Genomic DNA, 23,370 nt, shown 5'->3' on the forward strand with positions numbered 1-23,370 from the left:
AGGGGATAGATTTTGTTCAAATGTAAGGAAGTTCTTCTTCACCCAGAGAGTGGTGGAAAACTGGAACGCTCTTCCGGAGTCTGTTATAGGGGAAAACACCCTCCAGGAATTCAAGACAAAGTTGGATAAGTTCCTGCTAAACTCGAACGTACGCAGGTGAGGCTGGACTCATTTAGAGCACTGGTCTTTGACCTAGGGGCCGCTGCATGAGCGGACTGCTGGGCCCGATGGACCACTGGTCTGACCCAGCAGCGGCAATTCCTATGTTCTTATGTTCTAGGAGTGTGGACAGCAATCTGGGATGGAGATCTCCGGATCGGGATATTACAAAGTATCCTGGAATGCGGGCGCCTCTGAGAGACTTTACCTGAACTATCAGATGATTCTGAGGGACATCAGCGGCCTGCAGCTTTGCATCTACCTTTGCATATTTTTTCCTAGGTGCCAGAATGGGGGAGGGGGCACAGGGGCTGTGGCCTTCCTAAAAATTGGCAGTGGCTATGCTCCCCCGCATACCTCCTCTTTTAGCCGTTCTAATTTTAAATTTTCACCATGTGGCTTGTTATTCTTTCCTTCCTCCTCCTCGGTCACTTATTTTAAATCTTCAGGCAGCCATGCTGCAGCATCAACAAGTTCAGCTTTCGGCCTTTAGTAGCAACTTCTGTTCCCGCCAGGTAAGCTGCTGCTCAATGAAGGGTTCAGGGGCAGGCCGAACTCGTTGACGCAACAGCTCCTCAAAGATTTAAAATAACAGTGACTGGGCAGGAGGTGTAGGAGAGTTAAGAGCTGAAGAGAGATGTTGTGCTGCAGGGTCCTGCGGGGGAGGGGGGGAAGAAGAAGAGCATATGCTACACATCACAGACTGGGGGTAGGGAGCTGGGAAGACAGGGAGGACATATGCTGCACAGGCTGGGGGGGGGTGGAAGCAGGGAAGAACAGGTGCTGCACAGGCTGGGAGGGGGTTGGGAAAGACAGGTGCTGCAGAGGCTGGGAGAGGTTGAAAAGGACAGATGCTGCATGGATGTGTGGTGCTGGTAAGGGAGGAAGAGAGATGCTGCCAGTGGGGAGGGAAGAGAAAAAGATAATTGTTGGACATTGTTGGAGTGGGAAGGAAAAAAAGATGGTATACTGTACATGTGGAAAGGGAGAAAGAGGGCAAATTGTTAGACATGATAGTGGTGGAGAGGAGGGAAGGAGAAATGTTATACTGGGTGGGAGGACAGATGACTCAAAGAAGAGAGAAATGTGTGATTCTGAAGGGGAAGGAGAGAGATGCCAGACCATAGAAGAGAAGGAGGGGAGAGAGAGATGCCAGACTGCGGGAAGGAGGGAAGAGAAGGAGAGATATGTTAAGACCATGGGAAGAGAGAGAGGGAAGAAGAGAGAGATGCCAGACCATGGGACAGGAGAGAGATGCTAGGCTATAGGAGGGGGGAATGGGGGAAACAGATGTCAGACCAGGGATGGAGAGGAAGGGGAGAGAGAGGAGATGGTGCACATCAATGAGTGTGACAGGGAAGAGAGAAAAAATGTTTCTTATGGTTAGATGGGAAGGGAAGACATGGAAAAGTAGATTTTGAGAAGAAAGTAGAAAAATAGAAGATTTGAATGTTAAAAGTTAATGCCAAAGATGGATGTAAAATAAATAAATAGGAAACTGACTATAGTAATGAATACCAGTGGTGAGAGAGCAAATGCCGTCTGAAAAATGCTCAGAAAAAGTGAAACTCTGAAGGGGGGTGGATACCTCCCCTTGGTAAAAGAGTTTACCATCCAATCATTGCATTTACTTTATAAAACATCACTCTCAAACCGTTGGTAAAAACTTCAATTTGTGTAAAAAAATTTTACTTAGTCGACAAAAAATTGTTCAAAAGTTATCATACATAGAAAATCTCTTGCTAGGAAATCTCTCGCTTAATATCAGAGAACCATGCACTTATCTGTGCAGACTTTAAAGACTGTAGATGTAAGGGCTCTGGGGTCCTTACATCTACAGTCTTTAAAGTCTGCACAGATAAGTGCATGGTTCTCTGATATTAAGCGAGAGATTTCCTAGCAAGAGATTTTCTATGTATGATAACTTTTGAACAATTTTTTGTCGACTAAGTAAAATTTTTTTACACAAATTGAAGTTTTTACCAACGGTTTGAGAGTGATGTTTTATAAAGTAAATGCAATGATTGGATGGTAAACTCTTTTACCAAGGGGAGGTATCCACCCCCCTTCAGAGTTTCACTTTTTCTGAGCATTTTTCAGACGGCATTTGCTCTCTCACCACTGGTATTCATTACTATAGTCAGTTTCCTATTTATTTATCATAGTTACTTCACTGACTAGTGTATATATATGTCCCTGTAAGCCTTTTTTGACAAAGATGGATGTAAGGCAGAAAGTGAAGGAGAGAAAAACAGCAAATGGATAAGAAGGCCCTGGAAACACAGAGCAGAGACAGAAGGAAGTACAACCAGCGACTAGGAAAAGATGAAAGAAAAATAAAACCACCAGACAACAAAGGTAGGGAATATGATTTTAATTTCAATGTAGTGATTGAAATATGTCAGTTTTGAGAATGTACTTCTGGTGTCTGTATTTTGCACTGTTCGGGAAGAAATGAACTGCTTTCTATTGCTAATGCATCTTGGGGTTTCGTTTGTAGTGTTTATTGTTTATTCAGATTTTTGATTAAACTCTTTTTCGAAACTACAAAGCGTTGAACAAGATTTAAAATAACATTTAAACAAAAATTTAACAATTAAAACATACATTTCTATAAAAAAAACTACAAGACTGACAGCAATGACATACTAGGTAAATACGGACCGAAAGGCCCCTAAACACGAATAGGAAGAGGGGGAGAAATACAATCGATATAGAAAATGTGAGAAACATTTAAGGTAAACACAAAAAGGGACTGGGAAAATAAATGTCAAAAACAAGAATAGGTTAATTTCTAAAATACAATTGATCAACTAAAAGCATCTTTAAAAAGAAAGCACTTTAAATTGCTTTTAAAATTTTTTAAGTTTTTTTCCATTTTTAAGTGTAAAGGAAGAGAATTCCAGATCATAGGGGCTGTCACAGGAAAAATTGAGGTATGACGTGTACCGATTATTTTTAAAGATGGAATGTTAAGATTGTATTGAGAAACAGATCTTAAAGCTCTCGGAGGGTCATATGGGATGAAAAGTCTGTCTATAAATGCTGGTGTATTGGTCTGCCGGCCGTGGCGGTAACAGCTCCCGCGCTCATAGAATTCCTATGAGCGTCAGGCTGGTACCGCCATGGCCGGGGCTAAAACCCGCATCACGCTTGGTTTGTGCTCCTGTGTTTGCAGAGGGGTCATCTGTGTTCTGCATGCCTGCCCAAGGCCAGGAATGAATGTGCTTAACCATTATGTATTGTTAATAAGATTATATTGTGTGTGTATATATGGAAAAACTGGTATTACACTTAGTACTCCCCTATTATTATGGGGGTGGGTTCTTGGGTGGAGCTTTGTTACTTCATAAATTATGTGGCAGGGGGTATGGGAGGATAACAGAATGTGAATGTACTTTTCTGCTCTCTCTAGACTCCCGAATAAGTAAGAAATACTAGATCTAGGTTGTTGACAGGTTTTGTTTCCTTTGAGGAAAACTAAGAATTGCACTGGAAAAGCAGCTGCGGCCAGAGGTTGGAACGGAAGCAGCACTGCCACAGGGTAAGTGGAGCCTTCCTTTCCCTCCCCTCTGGCTTTTGCTGCTTTGCGGAGGACAAATCCGATTTCCTAGTCCCTGCACCACCACCAAGGGGGGGGGGAGAGCAGAGCGTCCTGCGGTCCCTTTAAGGGGCAGAGGCAGCTCCTCTGCTTTGTCTCATTGGAGTAAGGGAGGGGGGGCAGGAGAGCTGCGATCCCACCTCTTCAGGGAGGCCCTTGCAAAAGGAAGCGGAGCAGCAGACAAAAGGTGGCCAGAGCTTTTGTTCGCCCGGGTTTCGGCGGCAAACGAGGCCATGGCGGCGCTGGCCGAGGCCGAGGTGGCCCATCTGTGCCGGAGCCTGGAGGTGGGCACCGTCATGACCCTCTTCTACAGCAAGAAATCGCAGCGGCCCGAGAGGAAAACTTTCCAGGTCAAGCTGGAGACCCGGCAGCTCACCTGGAGCCGGGGAGCCGACAAGCTGGAAGGAGCAAGTGAGTGGCGAGCGCTTTGGCCATTAGACGCCTCCAGTTAGACGCTTACCCTGCTTTTGAATGCTTTTTTACACCTCCTCTGTGAAATGATTTTGTAGTTTAAATTGCAAATATATGGCGCACTCTTCGGTGGGTCGTTGCCATGCACTAAAGCCATTATTACCCCTGGGGTAAAAAGGCCAAGTTCCCCCCTTCTTCCATTCTAAAGTGCTACCAGAGGCACAAGAGATGGTCCTTGCTGCAATCTAATTATGACGGACACACAGGATAAAAGGGATGAATCTGTACACACTGCTCAGGTGAGGAATTACAAAGGGGGGGGGTTAGGACTTAAGTGCCAACCAATTAGCACAGAGCATGCCCACCCTCTGCCCCCCCTCCCCGGTTGTTGTTTTTTAGTGCATGGGTAGCATGTGCACGTCCCAAAATTGCCATGGGATGCCTCAAGGCGCCTTGTTGTAAGCTCATGTACTGCAGCTTAGAAAAAGGGCCTCTTAGTTAAGGCATAGCTCGTTTAATATGAATTAAAGTATTTGTAGAACCCTTACCAGCTTTTGGACAGTATCATATACCTACCCTGAATGCCAGCCACTCCTGGCAGAATTCCTCTCTCTCTGGGCCAGAATCGCGGCTGAATGGCATCTTCGGGAGCCTGCATGGGCTCTGCAGGTTTCCCTCTACTGCGGTCTCTCCCTTATTGATATCACTTCCTCTTTTTCTGGAGGGGACGACTAATATTAATTATTTCTATAACGCTACAAAGAGTAAGAAAACAGTCTCTGCTCCAAAGAGCTTACTATCTAAACAGGCAAGACACAAACAGGATGTCATGGGAACGGTTAATCAGCGCGCTGGTTTGGAGGGAAGAGGAGTAGGGTTAAGGATTGAAGGCTACGGTAGAAGGAAGCCTGCAGCGCCAACAGCAGGTTGCCTCGGGAATCGATGTCACTCAAATACTGATACATTGGGGACAATGGGGGGTGGCAGTGGCAACAGAAGGTCCAGCTTGGGGGGCAAGAATGAGAGAAGGTGCCAGCTTGAGGGGCGCAGGGGCGAGAAAAGGTGACAGCTTGAGGGGGGCAGCGGCAAGAGAAGGTCCAGCTTGGGGGGCAAGAATGAGAGAAGGTGCCAGCTTGAGGGGGGCAGGGGCGAGAGAAGGTGACAGCTTGAGGGGGGAGAGGCGAGAGAAGGTGCCAGCTTGAGGGGGGCATGGGTGAGATAAGGTGCTAGTTTGGGGGGACAGTAGCGAGAGAAGGTGCCAGCTTGGGGGGCAAGGACGAGAGAAGGTGCCAGCTTGGGGGAACAGGGGCAAGATAAGGTGCCAGCTTGGGGGAACAGGGGCGAGAGAAGGTGCCAGATTGAGGGGGGCAGTGGCGAGAGAAAGTGCCAGCTTAGGGGGGCAAGAATGAGAGAAGGTGCCAGCTTGAGGGTGGCAGGGATGAGAGAAGGTGCCAGTTTGGGGGGACAGTGGCGAGAGAAGGTGCCAGCTTGGGGGAACAGGGGTGAGAGAAGGTGCCAGCTTGAGGATGAGAGAAATGGCTGATAATAGAAATGTTTAGGGGGATAGGGGGAGATGGCTGGGGATGTTGGAAGTGGAGGGGAGGAGAGAGATTCTGACCTGAGAGGGGAAAGGGATAAGCGAGAGATGCAGATTTGAGAGGGTAGGGGAAAGAGGCTGGGTCAGGGGTAGCAGATCCTGCAAACCGAGAGTTTCAGAAATATAGAGAAGAGATCCTAGATGGGGACTGAGCATAGAGACAGACACTGAAGCGATGCTGGACACAAAAAGGGAAAGATATTGAGAAGAATGCTTGATAGCGAGAGAGCATTGAGAGAGGGGCATAGACACAGGGAAATGGCTTGAAAAGGGGTGATTCTGACAGAAGGATGATGGATGCAGGAGAATAGAGAGGGACAAAGAAAGAAGAAGCTTAGGATAGATTTGGGACAAAATGTAAAATGGACAAAGAAGAGCAGAAAAAGGGACCGTGGGACCTAAACGAACGGAAAAATAAACTGCTCAGACAACAAAAGATAGAGAAGAGCTACTTATTCTGAAATTCTTGAAGTATGTCAGCTTTCGGAAATGTTTTTCAACAACATAAAGGCAAAGTGAAGTCTTATGAAAACAGGAAGGTCGGCTTTTCCAAAGGTGTTCTGCTAGAAGAGAAACCTGAAGGCTTGAATTGGACTGAAATTCTGGATGATAATTAGCAAAAATATGCTTTAAATGTTATCAAATGCACTTGCAGAATAATTTGATGCCGGGTCCTGCCCTCTTTTCCACGGCTGACAGGAACCCTTTCCACAGTCTCGGAACATCCTGAAACGGAAAGTAAGATCTGTAGAAAAAAACACCTTCCCAAGGGTACTGTAGCCTCTCAAGGGAGGCTTGCCACGTTTCAGGAGGGAGGGGGGAGCTAGAGTCTGCAATTCCCAGCCCAAAAGAAAAGGTATATTACCTCCCCTGGCATCCTATTCTTTGCAGTCTTAACTGGGATTAAATGCCACTGGTTTAGAAGTTTATAGCCATTCTCTCTTTCATTCAGTCAACTACTACTGCTTATCATTTCTGTAGCGCTGAAAGGCGTATGCAACGCTGTACATTTAACATACAATAGATGGTCCCTGCTCAGAAGAGCTTACAATCTAATTTGGACAGACAGGACATCTCAGGATTGGGGAGATTCTGGGAGAGGAAATGATACAATGGGTATAGTAGAGTGGAGCATGGCAGCCTGGTTCCAGAAGGGACGGAGTCTGGAGTTGGCAGTTAAAATTCTTGGCGTTCTAATTGACGAAAAATTCACTTATCATGAACATATTTCTCTAACAGTTAGAAATTGCTTTTTTAAATTACGTCGTATTAGATCAATATCCAAATTTCTGACTCCAAAATCTGTTACAATACTGATCCATTCTTTAGTAATATCTAAACTTGATTATTGCAACGCTCTATTCCTTAACATATCATCAAAAGAAAAAAGAAGATTACAACTGATTCAAAACACCGCAATAAAGTTAATATATAATGCAAAAAAGTACGATCATGTTTCTCCATTGTTGATAGATTCTCACTGGCTGCCTATTAGCCATAGAATCACATTTAAAATAATGTTACTCATCTTCAAAACTTTAGCTTGTGAAGAACCCCAATTTATATCCAGGCTCTTGATACCCTATAATACTCAACGTTCACTTCGTTCCTCTAACCAAAACCTTCTCTCAGTTCCTTCCTTGAAGATTATTGGTACTAGAAGGGCAGATATTTTTTCAGTGACAGGTCCCCTATGGTGGAATGCCCTTCCCCAATATATTCGTGATGAAAAAGATGTCTTAATATTTAAAAAATCTTTAAAATCTTATCTATTTAGAGATGCCTTCAATGTTTAAAGCAGATTATGTTTTTTATTTTTTAATAGCTGAGATTTTTTATGTACCCTTACCTATCGTTTTTTCCCAATTTTCTATTTTAAACGAAATATGTAACTTTTAATTTTTCCATCCCAACTACTTGTTTGTTTTAGTCAAATGTTTATTGTTAATTTGTGAAACTCTTTTACCTTATTATATATTGTAATGTACATCGCTTAGTGATTTCAATAGGTGATAAATCAAATTCTGTTAATAAACTTGATAAACTTGATAAGAGGGGCTTAGGGAGCGTAAGGGGAGATATTGGGAAGCTACAGAGTGAATGCACTTGTAAGTCACTAAGACTTTGACCTGTATTCAGAAACGGATGGGGAGCCAATAAAGTGGCTTGAGGAGATGGGTAATGTGAGAATAGTGACTTGCGGAATATGAGTCGTGCAGCAGAATTTTGAACGGATTGAAGAGGTGAGAGACGGTTGCGCGGGAAGCCTGAGAGAAGTACGTTGCAGTAGTCTTAAGCGTGAGGCGATGAGAGCGTGGACAAGGGTTTTGGTCGTGTGTTCAGAGAGGTAAGGTTGGATTTTGGTAATATTATAGAGGAGGAAGCGACAGGTTTTGGCGATTTTGTTGGATCTGAGCAGAGGAGTCAAAGATCACTCAGAGGTTGCAAACTGACGTTACATGTAAGAGTTTTCCTGGCCAATAAAGCCCTTAGCTGCTCTTCAGTGTACACAAGCGTGTCCTCCTTCATCTAAAACAAAACAACCATCTATTTTTGGACGTGGAAACACAGACACACTTGTCTCTCTCCCTGTGTGTCCCAGGGAGGAAAGATTGAATCTCTTGTTCGTACGATTCTATCTCGCTCTTTCGGGAAGCCAATGAAGCCACATTCCTCTGGTTTGTTCCTTAAGCATGTATTCTTCTTCTGTTGCGTAGTAGAAAGCTTTAGTCTCTGTCGTCGTCGTCATTTATTCGATACACCGATCATCAAGTAGAAGAGTGAGAAGGGAAACAAAAAGTGGAGGCCTGTATTACACTTCAACTTTAAGGTAGCAAGTAATATATATTGTAGTCATAATGTGTTGCGGAGAAATGTTAAGATACAGTAGGTGGGGGCAGGAAGTGAAATAAAGAGCAGGAGGGCCGCCAGTGAGTCCTTCGGCACCACCTGAAGCAAACAGAAACAAAGCTAACAAGAAGCCAAGGGGTAGCGAAAGGAAGCAGCAAAGCAGGAGGCTTCGGAGATGTCTAAGTGAACCAGTCCTATTTGGAGCAGCGTTATCAATCTTTTTTGGCCTGCTGCAACCCCACCAAGGCGTGGTTTTCAGGCTACCCACAATAAATATGCATGAGAGAGATTTGCATACAAAGGAGAAAGCTTAGCTTAGCAGGGTTTAAAAAAGGTTTGGATAATTTCCTAAAAGAGAAGTCCATAGGTCATTATTGAGATGGCTTTGGAGAAATGTTACTACTGTTACTATTTATCATTTATATAGCAGTGAAAGGCGTACACAGCACTGTACATTTTGACATTTAATAGATGGCCCCTGCTCTAACCTAGGATTGCACAGAGATTGTATTCCTAGGATAAGCAGCATAAAATCTGTTGTACTGGGATCTAGATAGGTACTTGGGACCTGGGTTGGCCACTGTCCCAGTACAGCAATTCTTATGTGAGCCAGGTATAGGACAATCAAGCCATTGTGACATCACTGGTGAGGTTGGCTCTTAGACATTGGTGGAATGAGGCATTATGACATCACAATATCAGCTCTGGAATGTTCCTAGTCTTTGAGTTTCTGGCAGGTACTTGGGACCTGGGTTGGCCACTGTTGGCCACTGCTGGGCTTGCTGGACCTTCGGTCTGTCCCAGTATGACAATTCTTATGTTCTTAAGCATGTAAAACTCTCATATGCATATTCATTGTGGGTAGCCTGAAAACCTGGCTGGCTGGAGTGTCATGAGGACTGGGGTAAGAATCTCTAGTGCCAGGGATGCCCCAGCCATTTTGAGAGCAGAACCAGAATGGGGATTGTTCCTGCCAGAACTACGCCCCTAGACCACCAGGGGGCCTCTGGGTGGGGGGTGGGGCCTGGGAGGAGTGGCTACTCCTGTTCAGGGGGAGGGAAAGAGACAAATGAGACAAAGCACACATTTTCAGCTTCCACTGAAAACACTTGGTCATTTCCGACCGAAACTGAAAACATGGCAGAAAAAGGATTTGGGGGTGCTTTTGGCACTGTAACCAAAACCAAAGTTTGGTTGGCATCTACATACAGGGGAGTGAGCTGTTCCGAGCAGCAGGTACAGCTGTGACCACAATCACCCCCAAATTCTCCAGTGCCATAAGTTGTTCACACAGTCGATTTGCATTAACAAGACCAACCGGCGCCGAGAGTTGGCAATTAACACCTACTAATTGATGCTAATTCCCACTAATTAAAAGTTGCGTGCACTTCTAAGGTGCGAGTCAGAAAACAGGGGAGAAGCATGGGTGGAATGTGGACGTTCCTAAAAGTTACGCACATTGAAACAGAATACACCCAATTCGCGCACAACTTAGGCGCAGGAATTTAGTCCTGGTTTTCCTTAGCACGCAACCCCCTTCCCTTCCCCCATTCCTCTAGTTGAAGTTCTTTTTCATAGCGGTCAACAACATGCTCTGTGCACCCCCGTCGGCTCTCCCACTGATGTCACTTCCAGGTGTTGTGCGGAGTCACAAGGAGCACGTTGACCGCCGCGAGTAACAACTTCAACTAGAGGGACAAGGGAAGGGGAGGTACGCACGGCAGGCAGGAGTGGGGAGAGAGCGGGGAGGGACGCCTCTCACCCTCGCTAAGCCACTGTCCCTGGGCACTCATTTTTACCCTTTGGCCGCCCCTTATGGGTTCTACTTGGGATGTAATTGAAAAGGTTTAGTCAGCTTTGCAAGTCAACAAAAGTGGAGATCACGTTGAGCTTCTATTGACCTCTTGAGTTTGCCTTGATTCAAACACGGCGGCAGTGGTGGCACACCTTCAGTCTTCATACAGTGTGCTTGAACCCGTGCTTTCTTTTTCCATTTCTCACCACAACACAGGTTTGAGGACTAGGCTTAAAATAGTTTTATAGCATTTATCTAATCTAATCTACAATTTGAGACTCGCACTATGCCTGAGCAGGTTCAAGGCGACGTACAATTCGAGAGAAGTAGAAGAAGGAAGGAGGTAAGGGGAGGAGACGGGGTAAGACTTCTAAGTGGGTGATAACAGAGGGATTTCGAGGTACAATGTACATAGGAGGAACTGAGATGGAACAAGCTATTGATTGACGATGGAGTAGATCACCTACTCAGCATTTAATCTGAGTAGTTAACGGTAGATAAGTTTGTCTGCCCGGAACTAGTCTGTCAGGTGCTGGTTCGCCCCATCTCAACTGCAAGATGTTGTGTTGGAATTATTTTGAAAGAAATCCCTCCCTACCTACCCTGTGAGGTGGGCTGTTTTCCTAGACTACAGGGCTGTGCAGAAGAATTCTAAAAAAGTAAGAGGATATCCTGAGTTTATCATCCACTCAGCCCTGGAACCAGGAAAATGAGGCATCCATTAGTTTTGTAAAGCATTTACTTTGTATTTTAAATGCTCTAATGATTCGTGCTCAGAATAAAAGGTTGCGTTTTATATAAACGGTAGAAAGACAGTGTCCAGGAAGATAAATATTCAGACAGGCTCACAACTGTAATGCCTGAATGGTCTAAACCAGCGATCTCCAACACGTGGCCTTCAAAGTCCTCCGCTGAAACGCTCTTCAAATCCCGCAAATGTGTTCATTTCAATCTTGTCCACTTGATATAGTAACTGCAAACATTACATTACATTACATTACATTAGGGATTTCTATTCCGCCATTACCTTGCGGTTCAAGGCGGATTACAAAAGGTTAGTTTAAGGAGCAGAATTACAATGAATAGAAGAATTACAGAGTTACAGAATTACAGAATTATATGAATTGTAGATGATAGCTAGAGAGGTAATATGAAGATCTTGAGGGCTTTTGGTGGTCATGTTGTTATATCTGTTTTAGGAATTTCTTGAAAAGTGTGGTTTTTATTTCTTTTCTGAACGTCTTATAGTCCTGGGTGGTCATCAGAAGGATGGAGATTTGGTTGTCCAGTCTTGCAGCTTGTGTGGCTAGGAGGCCGTCATGTAGTTTTGTTCTTTTTACTTCTTTGGATGGGGGGGGTATGAATGGGGAGTGCGTTTTTCTGTGTCTGGTGCTGGTTGCTTGGATGAGGCGATTGTTCAGGTATGATGGACTGTCTCCGTGTAGTGTTTTATATAATATGCAGTAGAATTTGAATTGGATTCTTTCTTGGATTGGGAGCCAATGTGAGTTGATGAAGGCTTCAGTGATGTGGTCGTGTTTTTTCAGTGAATATACGAGTCTTAAGGCTGTATTTTGGATTGTTTGGAGTTGTCTTATCGTAATTGCCGGGCATGGGAGGAAGAGAATGTTACAGTAGTCTAGTATTCCTAGTATTAGGGATTGTACTATAAGTAGGAATTGTGTGCTTTCAAAGTATTTTCGGACCTGTCTCAGGTTTCTCATGATTGCGAATGATTTTTGGGTTGTTTTGTTTATTTGCTCTCTTAAGTGTGTTGATCAGGTGTCTCATGTATGGAATTTGCTACTGTTGACAATTCAAGACTGAATTTTAAAAATATATCCTTGAATGTATTGATGTTAATTTTACCTCGCGCCACAGTAGAGGTTTCTATCATATCCTGGAGCTCTAAATCCTCCAATGCTTGTAGAATTCATATGAGTGTCAGAACAGCGTCTGAGAACATAGCGCGCCACGTTGCGGCTTCGTAAAAGAGGGCCTTAACGTTTTAATCCCTAGTCTGAACAAGCAAGTCGGAGCGGTTTCCAAAATTATTAGTATGTGTAAGCTTTAGATTTTTTGGGGTGGCCCTCGGAGCTTTCTTGTTTTAACACTGTGGCCCTGTACGTGAAAAAGGTTGGAGATAACATAAGAACATAAGAAATGCCTCCACTGGGTCAGACCCGAGGTCCATCGTGCCCAGCAGTCCGCTCACGCGGCGGCCCAACAGGTCCAGGACCTGTGCAGTAGCCCCCTATCTATACCCCTCTATCCCTTTTTCCAGTAGGAAATTGTCCAATCCTTTCTTGAACCCCTGCACCGTACTCTGCCCTATTACGCCCTCTGGAAGCGCATTCCAGATGTCCACAACACGCTGGGTAAAGAAAAACTTCCTAGCATTTGTTTTGAATCTATCCCCTTCCAATTTTTCCGAATGCCCTCTCGTTCTTTTATTATTTGAAAGTTTGAAGAATCTGTCCCTCTCTACTTTCTCTATGCCCTTCATGATCTTGTAGGTCTCTATCATGTCTCCTCTGAGTCTCCGCTTTTCCAGGGAGAAGAGCCCCAGCCTCTCCAATCTTTCAGTGTATGAAAGGTTTTCCATGCCCTTAATCATTCGTGTCGCTCTCCTCTGGACCCTCTCAAGTATTGCCATATCCTTCTGAAGGTACGGTGACCAATACTGAACACAGTACTCCAGGTGCGGGCGCACCATTGCCCGATACAACGGCAGGATGACTTCTTTTGTTCTGGTCGTAATACCCTTCTTAATAATACCCAACATTCTGTTTGCCTTCTTCGCGGCTGCTGCGCATTGTGCCGTTGACTTCATTGTTGTATTCACCAGTACACCCAAATCTCTTTCAAGATAACTTCTCTAAGGTTAATGTATTTATTCAGCAATATGTTAAAAACCATAATTACAAATCCACAGTTCTTTAGGAGTGAGAGGATAAAATTAGCATCTTTACATGATTAAAATTTTATGTACTGCCTGACTAAGGTTCACAGCCAGAACAACTGTTGAAGGCAAAAGGAACAGAGGACCAGCGCAGCAACCTTGCATCCAATTGCGAGAGAAAGCTCGGTGCATGGCTCCCTAATGAAAGGGTAACGCAAAAACTTTTTCCCCAATACAGTAGCCAGATGATGTCTTTAGACCAGTGTTTTTCAGCACATTCGGGAGATTTTCCCATTTTGTGGTACCCCTGATGCAGGCATGTTTCCCACGCCGAAACTTTAGCACTTTGTTGGGTCTTGATTATTTGATTTGGCTATTAATAAACAACCTCACAGTATCCTGTTGGCTCTTTTTTGGTTCGTTGGCTTGGTTTGGATTGATGGAAGGTCCATTGTCCCATCCTACTTCCTTCACTCTCCTGTTTCGTCTGCGTGGCTTTGCTTTCTGCTGGACTCTCTGTGGTTCCTTGCCATATAATATCTAACATGACAGAGAGTACAAGGGATGCAGGCACAAACAGGTCTGCACTAGTGTCGACTGGAAGCCTTGCACTAATGCAGACCCAACACTCCGTTGCGCCTTCTCCCAACTTCTCAATTCCCTCTCCCGGATATTCCTGATTTCCAACCTCTCGCACCCCTTCCCCAAAAAATACAATGGAGAGCCTAAATGGACCCCTGATAGTCCTCAGAATCCCTCTGACCCCTTTGTAAAACCCCTGCACACCTTTAATATTGGGAGGTAGAAGAAATGTCCATTTGTGCCTGCATTGTTGTCTTGAAAAATGTTGGAACTTGACCCCATATAGTGTGAGGTCAGACATGGCCATTTTCCAAAATGACAGTGCAAAAGCAGGAGTGAATGGGCATCTTTCCTACTTCCCAATATTGGAGGTGGGTGGAGGGAGATAAGAGGGATTCTGAAGGGTATTGGGGGTCCCCAGCTTTTTTACTGGGGAAGGAGGTGGTTGGGTCCTGAGAGATGAGCACAAAAAGTTGGGGTTGGAGATGGTGTAAGGAGGTCATCTGGCGTAAAGATAGAAACATAATGGCAGATAAAGGCCAAATGGCCCATCCAGTCTGCCCATCCGCAGTGACCATTATCTCTTCCTCTCTCTAAGAGATCCCACTGTTATAAGAGCCAGCTACACAGAGAAATAACACTCAGTCTCAAAAACTTCCCAAACCATAATAGCCCTAACCCTAGGACTCGAAGATCAGCAATAGTATCTGTGAAAAAGACGGCTCTATAAGTATTACACTGGGCCCTGGAGCTCCAATATACCTACTGCAGAGCAAGCTGGACTACTAGGCTTTCCTACACAAACACTACTTTCACCTCCGTCACACGTACAGAACATGAACAGACAGGGCCTCGATGGATACGAAATAGGGACTGCAGAAACCAAAACCCATGCAGACACAAGTGAAATGGAGACTTGCCCTACCCCCAAGAAGGCAGGCTCTCGTTACTCCGCAAAAGATGGAGAGAGAGCAGACACATTCCAGTTGTTCAAAAGTATTCCTTTTTTTTTCTTCACCTTCTGTTGTTGAGTCCCAGACTCTCGCTCAGTCTTCAGCATCTTCTTCCCATTCACCTCTATTTGGCCTTTTTCTTATTCCTCTTATTCACTACCCAGTTTTCTCCTGTGTCGAGCTTCTTCCCCGTTTCGTTTCTTTATTCGGTCTGTGGCTGCTTGTGCTGTTTCTTTCTTGTTGATTCCATTTGTGCTGTTTTTCATTGTGATATTACGTTTATATTATTTATCTTAGACCTTTAGATGTGTTAAGTATTTATGTATTATTCTTTTGTGTGTGTGTGTTTGACTCCGCCCCTAAAGCAGGCTTTCTACTGGAGGCTGAAACACGGACCGTCTCGGCTCATAAAAGGAAAAGGACATTGTATTTATGTATTTATAGACGTATTAGTTTTTATTTGCTTCCAAGGCTGACGTGTAGAGTCTTGTTCCCCACTTGTATTCTTGCTCTGCCTGTCTGCAGTCTTTCAGCCTCTTCCTAGGCCCTCCAGAAGCTCGTTCTTCACACTAGACCAGTGGCTCTCAACCCTGTCCTGGGGGACCCCCAGCCAGTCAGGTTTTCAAGATATCCCTAATGAATATGCATGAGAGAGATTTGCATATCATGGAAGTGACAGTTATGCAAATCTCTCTCATGCATATTCATTAGGGATATCTTGAAAACCTGACTGGCTGGGGGTCCCCCAGGACAGGGTTGAGAACCATTGTACTAGGCACTCTTCCTTGTCTCTTCTTGTATCTAATTACTCACCCACCCAGAAGAGCTTCTTCCACCACCTCATTGTCCCAGACCTGAACTCATCTGATTTTTCACTTCAGTGCTGAGCTTCATCAGTAGAAGGAGATGCATTTAATGAGAAGTTATTTGCTGCCAAGGGACCAGTCTCAACCAGTGAGATTTTGCAGCTCTTTATTGAAAGACTGGTCCCACAGCAGCATCTTCTGCTGCAGCCATACTCAAAGTAAGCAGGGCGTCAAAAGTAAGCTGCCAAATCAGACGGGGATATGGCTACCTCGAGCCTGCTCTGATGGCTGAGATTGGGGTGGTAAGGTAATTTTTTTGGAGGGCACTTGCCACCCACTACTGACAAACCTATGCAGGGTAGTGAGTGGGTGAGTGCAAGGAATAGGAAACTTTTACATGCTGAGAATGGGACCTCCCCATCCCCCACAATACCCACATCCCATATACATGTTCCCACAGATAAATAACAACTCCTTTCCCATAGAGATAAAGCAATCCACGAGTCACTTGCATGCTGTTCCAACACCTCTTATCTACCCACCTACCAACCCCGTGTTATCACGTCCACGGTATGTGCTCTAACTTTCCCATGCAGACATAGGGGAAGCACCATTGTGCCCCTTGTCAATTTGTCTGCATGCAAATGGCAGACGTTTAACCCTTTCAGGACCATAAGGATCGTAGGCCAATTTTTGTGGTTTTGACGACATTTTTATGGTAAAAAGGGCTTGCAGATGCCAAAAAATTGATTTTTTTTTGTGAAATATCATTATTTTTATTTTAAAAAATCACACTTCTGGCTTATGGACAGTGTGGCAAGTGAATCTTCTCGTCAATCTGGCAACGACGCTAATGAATGAATGTCGGAACCAGTTTGTTTACATAAAGGCAGTATCATATGGAATCCGTACATATCAAATTTAGAACTGTAGACTATCCCAATCAAAATTTATAGGATTTTAAAGTTATGGGACAAATATGTCCCTTGGTCCTGAAAGGGTTAACAATTCCAAAAAAAAAATAAATGTGTGTTTGTTAAGTTTTCACAACCTGCCTAGCGTGTTTCAAAAACAAGACCATTTTAAAAGCACGATTCCAGATTTTAACATTTTCTGTTGAAATGTAACATTGCCAAGTTAGGGTTTAGGTAACAAAGGCAAAAGTTTGATCCATCAGTTCATATGTACATTTATTTATTTATTCATTCATTCATTTTCTGTACCGTTCTCCCAGGGGAGCTCGGAACGGTTTACATGAATTTATTCAGGTACTCGAGCGTTTTTCCCTGTCTGTCCTGGTGGGCTCACAATCTGCCCTTAAAATGCAAGGTCATGCATGTTGGGAAGAAGAACCCGATGTTCACTTACAAGATGGGGGGGGGGATCACCGCTAGGGGTGAGCAACCTTGAAAGAGACCTGGGAGTGATGGTGGACACAACATTGAAGGCGTCGGCACAGTGCGCCACAGCCTCAAGGAAAGCGAACAGAATGTTGGGTATCATTAAGAAAGGTATCACGACCAGGACGAAGGAAGTCATCCTGCCACTGTATCGTGCATTGGTGCGCCCACACCTGGAGTACTGTGTCCAGTACTGGTCGCCGTACCTCAAGAAGGACATGGCGGTACTTGAGAGAGTCCAGAGAACAGCAACTAAGCTAATAAAGGGTATGGGGGACCCCTCATATACTGACAGACTGAAAAAGCTGGGGCTTTTCTCGCTGGAAAAGCTACGACTTAGAGGAGACATGATAGAAACCTTCAAGATCATGAAGGGCATAGAAAAAGTGGACAGGGACAGATTTTTCAAACTATGGGGAACCTCAAGTACAAGGGGGCACTCAGTGAAATTGAGAGGGGAAAGGTTTAGAACAAACGCCAGGAAATTCTTTTTCACCCAGAGGGTGGTGGATACATGGAACGCACTACCGGAGGATGTGATAAGCAAAAGCACGCTACAGGGCTTCAAAGAAGGTCTGGACAGGTACCTGGAGGACAAAGGGATAGAGGGGTACAGATAAGAGTAGAGGTAAGGTTATAGGGATAGGATTAGAGGTAATTTGTAAAATTAGTCAAGAGACCACTGTTCAGGAAGTGGGCCTGATGGGCCGCCGCGAGAGCGGACCGCTGGGTGAGATGGACCTCTGGTCTGACTCAGTGGAGGCAACTTCTTATGTTCTTAAAACTCCTGATTTCTAAGCTGCCAACAAGTCACCTACGCAGGAAGTTATATTTCATAAAAGCAACACGGGCCTATGTGCCTCCCAGGTCCAGCACCACATGGATCCAAATGCAAACGCACATTTTCCATGGGTTTTGGATATGTGAGCCTGATATCAGCCAGTTCATGGGTTCTGCCTAGTTTAATAAATCGGAGCATTTATTTCAAGCAGAATTTTGGCTGGCGATGGAATAGTTTGTAGTGTCTTATTTCAAATTCTCTTCGCAGTGACTTCAAAAGACTGCTTCACTGATCGAAACCCCTCTTAATCAATTCCAGAGGACTGAGATAAATTTAAAGGACAAAATTCTTTCAACCTTCAAAGCTCGGTTTAATTTTTGGCATATGTACTGTGATGAAAGGGAGAGAGAGAGAGAAATTTTAAGCCTTTGAAGTTGGAAGCTGTTGCAGGAAGTGCTGGCTGAAATGCTGTAGTTTGTGACAACGGAGTGTATACCCAAAAACAGATGAACTGCAGACAATTTCTTGCCTTGGCAAACAGTGTCAAGAGATTAAACTGTGTGTCATCTTGAGCTTGCGGAGTGAAGCCTGAAGCATACCTTGAAGCACAGGCCAGAGCTAGAGCAGTGAATTCTGGGTAGAGGAAGCCATATTTGTTTAGGAATAGACAAGAAACCAGCAGAAAGAATGTGAAAAATAAATGGGAGGAAAATTTTATATTTGAACTATTTTCTTTAAGATAATGCAGGCTTGAACAGAGAAAATATTTACACTAAAGCTGGTTTTCCTATGTTCCAAGGCTTGGATTTAGGTCCTAAGCCCCATTCTGCCCTCAGGCATTGCTCCAGAAACAAAAAAAAAAAGAAGAGTAAACTTATACAAATCAATATAGAGCGAAAAAGAAAGAAGGGGGTGGGGACCAAACCAACTTCAACTCAAGGCAAAAACCATTTCCATTAGTCAGGCTCGACACTAATCTGTGTTTCATCGTGAAAATGCCTGCTTCAGGAGTCAACAAATCAAACCAGATAGGTATGGATACCAGCGCACTAAAGTTCATTCAGGCGCTTTACAACAGGGGTGTCCAACCTCGGCTCTTGCCAGGTCGAGTTTTCAGGATTTCCCAAATGAATATGCATGAGATCTATTTGCATACGATGGAAGCATGCATGCAAGTAGATTTCCGTGCAGATTCATTGAGGAAATCCTGAAAATGTGACTGGAATGCGGCCCTAGAGGACCGATGATGGACAGCCCTGCTTTACAAGATGTATGAACAACAGTTTCTTTGGTCATACAAACGCCAGCTTAGTGAAATATTGTATGCTGCAACTGAATTGTAGGTTTCCAAAAGCATAACCTCAAGAAACAGCCAATGCATAGATCTGCGTCAAGTCCAACTAATAAAAGTAGCTTTTACCTTGAGTTTAAATTTGTTTGCTCCTCTCTTAGGTTTTTTGCACAGGCAACGCGTTGCTCCTCCATGCATATCACAAGAAGGTCTCATGGTGTGAGTGTGTGCTGTGCACCTGTAGAGAACATTGGATTGGATTTTATTACCTTTTCCAAACTTTACCCTTGTATGTCTTGCTATGTTGACACACTTTTTGTTTTGAGTGTTTTCGATAAGGAGTGTAATTGAGTTAAAAAGAAATTGGAGCATGTGCATTTTCTTTCTGTGGTTTTCTAATAGCATTGTCGTTTGGCTTTCTTCCGTTGATTTGAATGCTAAATTTAATTTATAACTTTGCATTTCAGCTCAGTGAGCAGACAGAGAGCTGCAAAACACACAGTTCAATAAATAAATTTCTGCGATCGAAAATGGTCAAATGTGAACTGGTAGACCTTTGATGGCAAGAGGACCAGAAATGAGAAACTGTCCTAGTTAAATTGATTATTGGAGCATGATACAAACTTTTCCAAAAGAAAGATGCCCCTCCCTCCCTGGTTTTTAATTGTTTGCTGTTTAAACTGTATTTATGTTGGGGGGGTGGGGTTCGGTATATCACCAACCCAGAGTGCATTTTGCAGGCTTCATTGATGGAGATGTCATCCTCAAGGCATCTGTGATGTCTTGCCAGACGTTCTGGTACACGCAGACTGTGATGTGTTGACGTCTCTTCTATATTGTACTTAGGTTCTTTCTGAGAGCCAGCCAGGTTTTGTGGTTGGTTTTTTTTTTTTTGGGGGGGGGGGGGTGAGGGGAGGAGGGGGAGACATATTTTTTTGCCTCTAAGATCTTCTGAATGGTTTTTGCAAGTTAGACATAATAGGCCATTAAAATGACCAATGAAAATATATTATACCCCATGCAATTAATGAGAATTTTGCCTTTTGATTATATAGTTTAGATATCTGAGGTGTCGGTTAATTCCTTATTTATTTTAAAGTAATTTTATTCAGGGAACTGCTATCAGTTATAGGCTAATCTGAAAAGCACATGCAATAACATCAAGATATAACCAGTCAATTATTGCTTTAAAAATGTACCAGTGTGAAGACTTAATATTTGCAAGATCCCATTGTTTGATAATGCCTTCTGTCAAGAATGTTTGGTTCTCTTCCTCCTGTAAAATCGGCCTCTTTTGTGGAATTTGCTACCTGGTTTTCCATAGTGAGTATGATTGCTTAAATCTGCATTTAGGCATTTCTAAAAAGGTATTTTAACAGGCACTCTCTGAACCACCTCTGATGAGGAGTATCTGACCAGCAGCCTTGGATAATGGGGCTCATGGCCTTGTAGATGGTACTTACCCCTTATCAGAGCTGATACAGCTGGCGACTCTAATAAGGGTCTAACAAGGGTCCTCATTCCTGTGTTATAAATCTTATTCCTACTTGTTTCACATCAGAGATAAATGCAGATGTTTAGCTTGTCCTTTGGAGATGGATGTAGGAAGTCTTTGTAGTAGCTAAGACAATATTGTTCAGTGAAAGATGGTTCTCGGCCTAGCTAGGCCTCGGGCCTACTAAAGGTGAGAGACAGGGAGCACCTCTATAGTTCTGTAGACCAGTAATTATCAGATTTTCTGTTGTGGTTTATGCACTGTTACTACACTGTGGAACATCCTGTTCTCCTCATCGATCATTTTTCAGAGTTCAAGAGACTGATATAGGGATGTAAAAAACTCTAGCCACTTTAGGAAGATGTGAAATAAAATACCTGATATCTCTACCATATGTTTTCCTAACATTTCATTAGAAGACGTCAGTTTCCCTAGGAAAATTCAATAAATAGTAAGTTTTTTTAAATTTCTGGACAAATTTTCCATTGCCTGTACTTTTTTCTTGTGTAACCAAATTATTGTTTAACAAGAAATTCAGAAGATTGCAGTTTTGAGACCTTAAGGTTCAAAGCATCCAGATAGCTTGGTAATTTGCTCAGTAGAAATTTTAAAACGGTTGATCAAAACGTTCCTAAATTATCAATAGCAAGCCACAAGGTTTCCAGTGTTGCAGACTCGATCAGTGGTTCTACGATCTGCCCACCAATCTGACCAGGGACCCCCAACATTACTCGTGTCACCTCACACGAATCAACAGGACTGCTTGGTCTATATAGCCAAAACTTCCAAACAGGCTCCAGTTCTGTAACCCAAGCGTCTCCTCTCTCTCTTCCATGAGTCAAAAGTAATCGGGTGCTGAGGAAAGAGATTTTACCAAAACCTGGGAAGACACCGCCTCTTCTCCCAGCAGTTGCCCTTGTGGAGCCTATTCCAGTCACCGGTTCAGGAGGAGGAGGGACTCATTGCTGCCTGGGATTGTTCCCCCTTCCCCATGGCTGGATTAAAACGAGGCAAAGCTCAAACAGCTGCTCCATCTCCAACCTCTGCATACACTGCTTGCACGAATTACAGCAAGACTTTTGTCTTTTCTGTGTCTTGTGGATCAGCCTAGAACTTCCTGGAGGTTGATTTTTGATAGAATATAAATATATGAATTGAAATATTTATTAAAAAGTGTGCTCTGATGGTGAGGTTGCCCAAGAAAGTCCATCCAGTTGCTGGTGCGGAGACGAGAAGTGTCGTAGGATCGGGGTGAGGGTAAATGAGGTAGAGACAGGAAAGGGATTAGAGAAGAGAAGCTCTGCAGGGGAGAGAGTCCCTTCTGCTTTCTGTGTGACTACCGCAGGCAAATACGAGTCCTTGTTTTTGAAGCCATGGCACTAATCTCCCTCTGAAAGGCTAGCACTTGCCTCGCTGCAAGGCCCCGATTTGAAGCACCGTCTGATACCTTTGCCAGGACGGTGCTGGAGAGGAACGGGACAACATTTTCTGAAAGTAATGTAATGTAATGTAATTTATTTCTTATATACCGCTACATCCGTTAGGTTCTAAGCGGTTTACAGAAAATATACATTAAGATTAGAAATAAGAAAGGTACTTGAAAAATTCCCTTACTGTCCCGAAGGCTCACAATCTAACTAAAGTACCTGGAGGGTAATAGAGAAGGGAAAAGTAGAGTTAGAGGAAAAATAAAAATAAAATAAACATTTTAACAAGACAGCATTGATCTAAATACTTTGGAAGGTAGAAGAGAGGAGAGAAAGGAATAGAAGCAGAAGGGGGAGCCGTTGAACAGTAGAATTCTGCAGCATCCACTATCTCCTCCTCTCCCTATTGGCTAAGGCTCTTAACATTTGCATATCTTCTTCCCATTGGCTAAGGCTCTTTGCCTGCATTGTGATGTCATAGAGCTTTATGGTTATAGAAACCTAGAAACATGATGGCAGATGAAGGCCAAATGGTCCATGTAATGTAATGTCATGTAATTTATTTCTTATATACCGCTACATCCGTTAGGTTCTAAGCGGTTTACAGAAAATATACATTAAGATTAGAAATAAGAAAGGTACTTGAAAAATTCCCTTACTGTCCCGAAGGCTCACAATCTAACTAAAGTATCTGGAGGGTAATAGAGAAGTGAAAAGTAGAGTTAGAGGAAAAATAAAAATAAAATAAACATTTTAACAAGACAGCATTGATCTAAATACTTTGGAAGGTAGAAGAGAGGAGAGAAAGGAATAGAAGCAGAAGGGGGAAATTTAAATGATAGAAATAGAACAAAACAAAGACAAAAGGCAAAACAATAGATAAGATTAAAGATAAATCATAAGCTGGAAAGAAAAATAAAATAAAACTTTGTCTTCAATCCACGGTTTCAGCGTCAGTGATGAAGTGGAGCAAGTAAGTTTAGGAGGAGCGATTGACGTTTCCAGAAAGGGCTTCTTCAGGGAAGAGACTTGGCAGACAGTCCCAGGATGCCTATGTCTCCTCCCCTGCGATGTTCTCCCATCCATGCATTCCCTCCCAGACACACTGCCCGTGCCCCAGCCGCTCCAAGGAGGCTGCCCCAGACGAGGCCCACGGTGAATGCAGGATTCTCTCCTCTGCGGGAAAGCCGCCCGGAGCCGACAGTCGATCTTCTTAGCGGATTGCATGGGGGGAAGAGTTCACACTCTTGGTAGGATCGGGTCTGTGTGCTCTCGGTGGTTGTGGCTGGTCTCGTTGCTGCTTAGGTGTAAAAGCAGTTG

The 23,370-nt window shown here is 43.8% G+C and overlaps 1 protein-coding gene across 3 annotated transcripts in view; it reads left to right on the forward strand.

Annotated features, from left to right (window-relative positions):
• Positions 1-3,829: 3,829 nt before the first annotated feature.
• Positions 3,830-23,370, forward strand: part of PLCG1 (phospholipase C gamma 1) — a 139,493-nt gene continuing 119,952 nt past the window's right edge. For 2 of the 3 annotated variants that reach the window (XM_033963637.1, XM_033963639.1), the window contains exon 1: positions 3,830-4,171. In XM_033963637.1, the coding sequence (XP_033819528.1) occupies positions 3,994-4,171 (178 nt within the window). In that variant the 5' untranslated portion in view covers positions 3,830-3,993. The remainder of the gene's footprint in view (positions 4,172-23,370) is intronic. The other variant, XM_033963638.1, reaches the window with a different exon arrangement.

Source organism: Geotrypetes seraphini, chromosome 11 (assembly GCF_902459505.1).
Source record: "Geotrypetes seraphini chromosome 11, aGeoSer1.1, whole genome shotgun sequence".
In the NCBI taxonomy this organism is placed as follows: domain Eukaryota; kingdom Metazoa; phylum Chordata; class Amphibia; order Gymnophiona; family Dermophiidae; genus Geotrypetes; species Geotrypetes seraphini.